Below are 10,374 nucleotides of genomic sequence, written 5' to 3' on the forward strand. Positions count from 1 at the left end.
GCGTTTAGTTTAATGTAGGCTTAGTTCTAATAAACAGTCGTGTTGGTTATTTCTCAAGACGGAAAGTGATATTTCAAGAAAGGAAAAAAGGTGGAGATGTCTCCGTATTTTAGAATGGTTACACGAAGCCGAAGCTACAGCAGCAAACGTTGGTAAACAGGAGGCGGAAAGATGTGTCACTTATCCGCACAGGACGCCGGCTGTGTAAAAGCCCTAAAACCCAAGACGCGTCGATTTTTTCTTGAAATGTAAAACAACGGGGGTCACTGCTGCTTTCTAAACAGGGAAGCTTTGCAGTAGTGATAAACACTGCTTATGGCTGAGCTTACGTATCAAGGGTGGCAACTTGACGCGTGAAAGGACACATACATACATACATACATACATACATACATACATACATACATACATACATACATACATACATACATACATACATGCATACATACATACATACATACATACATACATACATACATACATACATTTTGTCACTTAAGTTTATTTTTCGAAGTTTTCAATACGTGCTGTGTCAAAGAATTACAACCAAGGAGACACATAGATGAACCAAGGTTAGCGGGCCAACATCCCTTTAACAGTGGCTTGTGGTCCGTCTATGCGCCTTCTTTGTTGTTTTGTTGTGACTTTTTCAATGAGTGCATAACAAAAAGTTCCCGATGAGCGAATGGCCGCAGTCATTGCCTTACTGACAATGCCATCGTTCTCGGCAACGTTCAATGAGTCGTTGTTTAGAAAAGCTGGTGCCTGAACTACAAAGTCACAGTTTCACTGCAATTGCAGAGTGGTGAATGCGATAGCGAGAAATTGGAAAGTCGTACGAAAATCGACGAGTAGCCTCTGAAGCCCGAAATAGGGTGATCGAAAGAACGTACAGGTATACACAAGAGAAGCGTAAACTAACAACTGTCACTGTTGTAACGCCTTTGTGTTTCAACAGCCCGCTGCAAGTGTCGACAATGTGTAACTCGAACCTTAAAATAATTTTTCTTTAAAACTGTGGCTGTCTATATTTGTGCGCAGTGTTTTCTTTTTTTGTTTCATTTGTCATATTGAGTGGCTGCAGAAAGGGGGCACTTTTTCGTGCACGCCTCAAGATCACTTCTCAAACTTTAAAGAAATCTAGTAGCGTTGCCGGATAGAAAACACGCTGAACTCTTTCGAGATCTGCGTGCCGCCAGCAGTAGAATGGGTACGAATATATATATATATATATATATATATATATATATATATATATATATATATATATACATGAGATCTGCCAAGGAATGTATATATATATATATATATATATATGAGTAATGCCAAGGAATGTACAGGGGAAGTTATTAGAACCAATGGAATGTAAATAAGAAGAAAGAAAGTAGATAAAAATATAACCAGCCGTGAGCAGGAATCGAACCTACGACCTTCGAATAACGCGTTCGATGCTCTAACCACTGAGCTACCACAGCGGCCCTCCCTCCATTCACTTTTTTGGGTTTAGATGTGAATTTAGGAGTAGGAGTGACAGTCAGCGCCATCTATTGGCCAAACGACGAGTGTGAAAACACTCTTATGCGCATGTTTGGCGTCACGTAGCACGTGAACTTATTATGAGCGGGCAGCTATATATATATATATATATATATATATATATATATATATATATATATATATATATATATATATATATATATATATATATATATATATATATATATATATATATATATATATATATAGCTCACTATTACACCAGCGGATGAATGGCGCGTGGTTGAATTGTCGAACGCTGCGCGCTACAGAGCGATGGGTTGCTGTTTCAAGTCCGCTGTTAAACACGAATTTTATTTTCTCTCTGCATTTTTTGTATATATTGTTACTTCGTCGTAGACCTATCTTTGTCTAGACATCTGCGCCTGCCAAACCACAGTTTTGAAAATCTCAGTGTAACTATTTCATTATTATTGTGTCCAAAAACACGGAACAACGAGCCCTTATGTACACCCTTCTTTCGCTTTTATATACATATATATATATATATATATATATATATATATATATATATATATATATATATATATATATATATATATATATATATAAAGGAAAGAAGTGTATACCTATGGGATCGTTTTCGCGTGTTTTGACACAGTAATAATGAGATCTAACAGACACTGATGCCAAGGAATGTATAGGGGAAGTTATTAGAACCAATGTAATGTGAATAAGAAGAAAGAAAAAGGGGTGAAAAATAAGTTTCCGTGAGCAGGAGTCGAACCTACGACCTCCAAATATTGCGAATGCGTTATTCGCAGGTCGTAGGTTTGATTGCTGCTCACGGCGTTGTAGACAATGATACGCATATTTATTTTCCATCAGTTTCGGGAGAAGTCCTCCTTTCGCCAGGTGATGAGTTAAACTAACGTCGACGTTCAAACTAGTTTACTGCCACGTCTCTCTCGCTTTGAAAGATATTTGCGAGAGTAATAGAAAATTAGGAAAACAAAAAACAGAAAATGAAAGAATAAAAACGATGGTATATAACATTTTGAAAGACCACAGGAATAAACATCTGTAGGGCATTCTTCTCAGAGCAAAACAAACTCTTCTAAAAAGTCAGGGTGAAAAAAACTCATTCCAAGATATGCCCTTAGCTGATCACAATGCGTAAATCACAAGCACATTTCTCTAATTTGGTTGTCAGCATAACTGAAAACCTCAACTGTGACTCCAGTATCGTGACATACCTGCTACATTAATACGTCTGTGGGCAAGAATAGATAGGCCAAACAAACACGCCATTGCGACTGCGGTTCAATACTCACCGGTATCACGCCACTTCAGTGCCGGTCCTATCTTTGTCTAGACATCTGCGCCTGCCAAACCTCCGTTAAAAAATATCACCATAACTTTTTTACAGTCTGGTTTCCGAAACAGGTACAAGCGCTAAAAGCTTGATGCATATTTTATTATCAAATACAAAACATTAGTAGCCGCCATCAACGACAACCCTGAACAACCCTCCTGCCTCCGGAAAGGAAGCCAGAAGGAAATTGGCGACAACAATTCATAACTGGAGACCATGCTTGTTTTCTGACTGACTCATACATGTACAGTGTCTTTTCTTGTTGCTTATTTTTTTTTTCATATGTAAGTACAATCTGAAGTGCTTGCGCCCCCCTACTAATTGAAAGCCATTGACAAGACATGGGTGGAGATGAAAGGTGAAAAGCCTACCCATTAAGGGGAAACTCTTCCCTCACGTGCGGCGGCCGAAGCTCTTTTCGGCTACAGTGGCGACCATTCTGGGAGGTCCACCACACGTCGAGAGCCGGCCAACACAGGCTCAGAACCAGATGTGGACTTCCAACGACTTTTGGCTGTGCACAGTTTAGTTTTGTAGTTACCGTTCTTCCTGGTTATTAAAAAAAAAATTGTGGCATCAATTTTTTTCTTTTTTTCTTCTTTTTTCGGCTTTCTTAACTTCTTCTCACTCTCGCATATATCTTTTCGGGTGAGAGTGACGCGGCAGCAAACAAGTTTGAACGTCGACGTTACTTTAACCCAACCCTTGATAAAGGAGAGAACTCTCGTGAAACTGTCAATAAATTAATATATGTATCAATGTTGACAACGCTACCGGTGTGTTATAAGCAATGTCTTAACAATAAATGTATATATTTATTTCAGGCTTGAATATATACTTCATTTTTTTCGTAGCCGCTGCTTGCGCATGATCCCAGAGGAAAAGTAGAAAAAGGCCAAGATGTGAAGGCGTGTAGTTCGGCTCTTCACTTGACTATCATCTCCTTCTTCGAAAACATTTTGCCTTTCTGCATCCCTACAGCAGAGTTTACTGCAGACAAATATCGCTACGCGGAAAACTTCTTTGGTTTTAAACAAAACCTTTTCGGGCGGTTGCTCAGCAACGAGTTATTGTTGAAGTGAATTCATTAACGTGAATTATGTTGGCGCACCTGCCAGTCACTCCTATATCAATCCCCCTCCACATTACATACCAGAGGTGAAACTGACAAAACTCTTTTTCAGAAGACTTTCACCATTGGCCAGACGCATTCTCTAGGAATAAGCCGGACATCAGAATCCACTGGTGTCCGGCTTACAAACATTTGTTGCCTAAGACGTCGCTCTGAATGTGGATACAAATATTTCTAGCGGAATGCTACACATCTCAAGGATTAAATCGAAGAAAGTCAAATAACTCGAAGATCACGCTGTTGCAAAGAATTCCTATGCGGTGTCAGTATTGGGGATGAAACTTGGGCTAGTTGAAATCATGTTTCCGACCTAATGCTAGCTCAAGTTTCTACATGAGCGAAACATACAACTCACTCGATGCTCAGAACCTTGACACAAAAGAGACACACTAGTTCTCATTACTCCTACTTGCCTTTTCCCCTAGTTTTCGGCTACCATAAAAGCTAGAGGCGCAGTTTTTGTGTTTTATTCATAAGAAAAGCATCAATCATTGATGAGAGACAGTAAGGAAGAACTTACTCACTCGCCGACTTTTTTAGAATTTTTTTACGAAACGTTTGAAATATTCGTCTATAAGCCTGCTTCCCGCTATGTGTCAGTTCTGTGGTGCTATTTCCTTTCGTTACTTCACAACATCTGTTGTTATGAGCCGTAGAGAGAGAAAGAGAGAAAGAAGCAACGAAAGGTTGGGAGGTTAACTAGACTACGTTCACATTGCTTCCCTGCTAGCGGGGAAAGAGGAATCAGGGAGCAAAAAAATAGAAAGCGAGAAGTGTAGATGAACATTGCACAACACACAGCGTACGTAATAAAAGGTGTAATCAAATTTTGCGCGTTGCACATTTCCGTGCGAAGGACAATGCGTGTGCAGAAACTTTTCGTTTTAAAGCATGGTCCACAGCTGTAATACCTTCCTCTTCCTCTTTCTTTAGCTACCATATTATGTTATACCTCGGGGAGGAGTGGCCGATCGTTCAATTGTCGCAATGCATTCGAAAGCTTCTGTCTTTCAGAGGCAAATAGAGATGCTACTGGAACACCGTCCTCGCTTTTCGTTGGCTCAAAAAAGCAGTCAAAGCTGTGTTGTGCTTTTTGAGAACTACAGGCTTACGTGACCACCTTTAACTTTTATGTAGTGCCTCACTGCATACGCGTCAGCCCATTGACTGACAATCCTTTTTTTTCTCTCTTTCTCTTTTCTTTCCTCTCTCTCTCGTATTTGCGCCCCCTTCCTATTCCCCCAGTGTAGAGTAGCAAGCCAGGCATGTGCCTGGTTAGCCTCCCTGTCTTCTCTATTGTTGTTCATCTCTCTCACACACAATGATGAGTGGCAGCTCACACGCTTTTCATGTCAACCTCTGCTTCTTTCTCTTAATTACTATTGTTTTCTCGAGACAAAAAACTTGTGCTTTTCAAAATCCTACAATACGTAACACTTTCAAAAAGCTCACACTCAAGATACGTTTCACTAGCAAACCAAGAGACGTAATTAGCATATCTTAAGCGGAGTGTTTGTGAACCGATTTCAGCCTATAACAGAAACCTCAAGGAGTTCCTTGTGCTTCTATATATGCGCCATCAAAATAAACTGTGCAATACTATGCTCAGTAATCAAAACGTTCAAGCTCAGAAAAACTTGGCTACTGATGAGTTCCGCGCTGTTGTTGACCATTCATGCAGCGTGATGTCATCCATTGGGGTCGGATAAGAACAAGAAACACCGTCCAAAATTTAAAAAAGCTTTGAAACGTTTACAGAGTTTTTATTGAGGTCGAAGTCTATTCTTCTTTTTCAATGCCTCCTTTCGACACCACAGGAATAGGCCAAACGTTAGATTTCATCTAGTGGGGTATACGACAAATGTTAGAGTTATTTTGACTCATTTCTGAATGAATCAACATATCTACGATCCATCACAAAAGATTCTCCGATGGTGGCGTTTCTTGCTGAGCACAAAACATTGGTGTTTCATCTCATAGTTTCAAGACGGCGTATCTTAAGTATTTCATGCTGGAAATACAATAACATCTATTTCATGTTTTCTCTATATGTATATAGAATGTGAGGCTTGAATTTAAATTTGTGCTAGACACAGGCTACTTCAACAATGCACAATTGCATCTTGGTATTTGAAAGCTTGGCACTTGCAACCTGCACCCTAGAAAATTAGAAGTTAAATTGGTGGACTTTATTACTAGCCACCGGTACATAGCTGTTCGTCATCGAGGTATGGTGACTTCTACGGTAGATCAATGGGAACTGCTGTGTAAATTCTGCACTATATTCTCTTTCACTGTTCAATATTGATCAAACGAAAGATATAATTACAGTCATGTATAAAACTTTTTAACTGACTACTACAAGAAATAAATATTACTTACAGTAGAAATAAATATTACTTATATTCGAAATGTGCTTAGCTCCTGGGTCAATGAAGACATCTTGTTCGTGTAACAAACTCAATTATGAAACACCGCTTATTGCTGAAGACATTCTGATGTTATCATCTGCTTTAGAGAGCCTAAATGAAGCTATCTATATCAAACAAAAAGCTACATCTTTTGTTTCGCATGGCTGAAGATTGCTTGTGTGGGTATGATAATGTTGAGTGCTTTGATTTGCGAATGCATGTAGTTTCTGCCTATTTGAGTTTTTTTGTTGTGCAAATACCCTATTTTATCGTCTACGCAAGTCTAGTGCAGTGCTCACGCTTTATTTTTGCAAACTTATTCATTGAATGTAGCGACAGGATCATTTCAAGGGTGTTATTATTCAAGAAGTGTTTCTACAAAATAAATATCTAACCTTTTTCGATAATTTCCGTAGTCTAAAAATTGTCGCTCTTAATTATGAGCCTGTTTAATACGTGGAAATAAAGAAATGATATTCAGAAAAGGTTGTGCATTTTATTGAAATCTTTCTTCTTGCAATGACAGAACTGCCAAGCACTGGGGTGTGATGACAAAAGGAGACGAAGCTTGAACTGCTGAAAAAAAAAATAGAACACATCGTAAGTTGGAACTAGGCATGACGCATATGTGCTTTTTTTAAATTTATACCCTAAAGCAAATACGTAATGTACCCACAATTGTAGGAAAGCTCAGCTCAGAGAAATTATTTTAGCTTCTTTAGAGACTTATGATAGAGCAAGTTGGTAGAACAGACCGGGTACTGTCCTAGGAGATGGTACAATTTCAGTGGTTTTTGAAAATAGATGCCATGAAGTACGAGTATATCATGGCTGTTTCAAAATTGTTCGAGTAACGGAAATATAAAATTCAAATTGAATAGGTCGTGCAATGCAATTCATACTTTATTCAATTGTTTGGTATTAGAAGTTACGGACTCTGTACTTTTTGATGATTGATTGATTTGTGGGGTTTAACGTCCCAAAACCACCATATGATTATGAGAGACGCCGTAGTGCAGGGCTCCGGAAATTTTGACCACCTGGGGTTCTTTAACGTGCACCCAAATCTGAGCACACGGGCCTCGACATTTCCGCCTCCATTGGAAATGCAGCCGCCGCAGCCGGGATTTGAACCCGCGACCTGCGGGTCAGCAGCCGAGTACCTTAGCCACTAGACCACCGCGGCGGGGCACTCTGTACTTTTTCCCAACCTAAAGAAATTACAAAATTTATGAGACATTTTTTAGGACGCAGAACAATCGATGTGCTTATGAATAAGCACCAGTGCCACCCAATAAGCAACAATTCTAAACTGCAAACACCTTTAGAAATTTAACCTCAAGAGCCTAAATAACAGAGCTGTGCCTTCGCATTCGTTGCTTGCTGTAAGGCGTCAAGATCTCCAGCGTTGCTGTAGAAGAATCTTACTGTCTCCGGCTATTACGAATCACATGAACGTCAGGACAAATTTTAGCGAAAATGTCTCAAGTGCTCTACACTAAACAAATATCATGTTCACAGGTCCGCTAAATAAATAATTAAAAACACTACAGACCGGAGCTCTCAGCCGACAACGCCGACACCCGCGTGGCCGACACCGGTAGTATGGCCGTGAGACGACTGCCCGAATCCAGCCTGATGTCCAGCGGCACCTCCCTGGAAACCCGCAGATCCCTGCTGTTGGCCTGCTCCAAAGGTCTTGCTATCGGAAGCTGAGAAGCCGGTCTTGTGGTCGTAGCCCTTGTTGTTGCTGAAGGCGTTAACAGTCCTGTGAGCTGAACCCCCTGTGAAGGCTCCGGATCCTTGCTGGTGTCCAGCAGCGCCTCTCTGGAAGCCCGCCTGCTGTGCTCCAGTGCTTGTACCAAAACCTGTCTGGAAGCCGCCTCCGTGGCCAACGCCAACTCCGCCCAAGCCGACACCGGGGCCGACACCGTGGCCGACACCAACTGCTCCCAAGCCGACGCCGTGGCCGACGCCGTGGCCGACGCCGTGGCCGACACCGGCTCCTACCAGTGCGGGGTTGGCGACAACTCCAGGACCAACGACACCGGGGCTGCCTACGACACCAGGAACCACGCCGACACCAAAGCCGGGTCCGCCTCCCAAAAATCCGCCACGTCCTTCGACGTCCTTCTTATCTTCCTTCTTCTCAACTTTCTTGGCATCCTCTTCGGCGAACGCAGCACTTGCCACGAGTGCAAGGAGAGTGACTGTTGCGAAAAACTGCGTTGCCAGAACAGAATTAGTTATACATATATGTTTTCCTGTACCGTGCGCAAAGCATTACAGAAGTGCACTATAATGACAACATGGCATGTACACGTCTACTAAGTTTCTGTAAGGGCTTCTCTTAGCATTTAGACTATTATCCCATAGAACGTATGTCCTAAAGCATCATTCCCTGAAAAGCTTTCTCTCCAAATGCTAGCTGAACTCAATAGCGCTTCGATGGCTTTTCATCGACGACACTCTCTAATTCAGCACTCCTAGTCTTGGTAGGAATATCTAAACTACTCAAAAGTTTGGGAAAATGCAGCCACCCGTTTGGTGGTAGCTCCTCCTTAAACACCACTGAAGCTCTACGTACCCGGATTTGCATTAACAAAAAACTGTTAGGCCATATTTTTGTAACAGCTAATTGTGGTCAATTGTCATGCCTTATATACTATCGAAAGCATTGAATATATGGAAAGGAACTCTTACAAGAAAAATGGTAAATTTGGTGTGCACTTTTTGCGCTTTCTCATTTAGTATATATCGCCGATCTTTCGTGAAACAGCACTTCAAGTTTTTTATTAGATGTGATGACGTCTTCCTCGCTTTTGAATTAATTAATGTTGAAACAAAACGTTTCGTAAGTTTCTAAATTGTCTGTTGGCCTAAATGAGAGGAATAATTCATAGCAACTAACACTTCAATTGTGGTGTACCTTTTGCGACAAGCAAGCATTTTGGCAGTAAGAATAATATTGAATATATTTGAGCAATAATAGTGATATATTCTAGTGAATCACACTACTAGCTATCTAATCTGCTAGAAATGCTGCCCGCGCGTTGGTTCATGGTTAAAATAAGTTTACCAGTGGGAGAAGACAAAACACGTAAGAAAATATACACCGACATCGGATCTGTGTCTGTGCATTACTTCTTACGTTTTTTGTCTTTTTGCGAAGGTAAATCTAACGTAGCTATCGACCATTTTTTAGCTATCAAATCAAAAGAAGGCGACATGTCCTGCAGCTGTCGGTGCAAGACATATCACCTTTGAAGAACTCGGGACACTGCACCAGTCTCTTAACGCATCAGAAACGTTAGCCGGCAATCAGGACGACGCAGAACACACAAGCGCGAGGAATGCACTAATGCCACGAAAACACAGACAAAGGCGATCACGCACACTAACTACGATAAATTAGTACTCGAGAGCAAGAACGGGAGCCCACCTTCATGGTTACGCTGCTTGAAAATGAAATTCTCGGCGGCCCTTTGGATAGTGCAGCGCACTTTGGTAGCTGCTGGCTTGCCATCCCACAGTGCTGCTCCTCTTTTATACCACCTGCCCGAGAGGGCCTCCGTCCGCGGCAGGTTGCAAAACAAGAAGAGGTTCAACAGTGACGAGTTCTCTCAGTCGGTGGGCTTACGAACAAAATCACCAACAAACAAGAGCACCGGGAAAAGCCATCGCAGTGCACCGAGTGCTTCCCTCCTTTCAATTTCACTCTGCACTTTTTCGATTCCTTTTCATTGCGAGAGAGTGTCAACCCACTCCTCGTTTTCTTAGTTCACTTCTCTTCCTTTGTGCGCGGCGGGGTGAGCGCGGAGGGTCACATGCTTCTCTCGGCCTTGAGGTCAGAAGAGTGATAAGATGTGTCTCGAGCGTTTGCGACGAGTGGCTTTTTACGCTCGTTTCTGTCGCAAAAGTTGATTAGGTTTAGCAGTACATCTGCGGCTGAAATATAT

At 41.4% G+C, this 10,374-nt stretch overlaps 1 protein-coding gene across 2 annotated transcripts; it reads right to left on the reverse strand.

Moving 5' to 3' along the window:
• Positions 1-6,891: 6,891 nt before the first annotated feature.
• LOC119161173 (uncharacterized) lies at positions 6,892-10,138 on the reverse strand. 2 transcript variants are annotated; one of them, XM_037413529.2, is made up of 3 exons: positions 9,858-10,138; positions 7,971-8,638; positions 6,892-6,988 (listed from the first exon to the last, which is right to left on the reverse strand). In XM_037413529.2, exons 1-2 carry the CDS (start codon positions 9,939-9,941, stop codon positions 7,979-7,981), a joined length of 744 nt encoding a protein of 247 aa, XP_037269426.1. In that variant the 5' UTR covers positions 9,942-10,138; the 3' UTR covers positions 6,892-6,988; positions 7,971-7,978. The 2 variants fall into 2 exon arrangements, with proteins under 2 accessions (XP_037269426.1, XP_037269424.1); XM_037413527.2 differs by having other exon boundaries at positions 6,892-6,991.
• Positions 10,139-10,374: the final 236 nt, after the last annotated feature.

The sequence above is a fragment of the Rhipicephalus microplus genome, chromosome X (assembly GCF_043290135.1).
Source record: "Rhipicephalus microplus isolate Deutch F79 chromosome X, USDA_Rmic, whole genome shotgun sequence".
Lineage (NCBI taxonomy): Eukaryota > Metazoa > Arthropoda > Arachnida > Ixodida > Ixodidae > Rhipicephalus > Rhipicephalus microplus.

Coding starts and splice junctions, on each gene's coding strand:
- LOC119161173 (XM_037413529.2), bottom strand. CDS start 9,941: ATGGCAAGCCAGCAGCTACCAAAGTGCGCTGCACTATCCAAAGGGCCG. Junction 8,639..9,857: donor CAAGCAGCGTAACCATGAAG/GTGGGCTCCCGT, acceptor CTGGCAACGCAG/TTTTTCGCAACAGTCACTCT.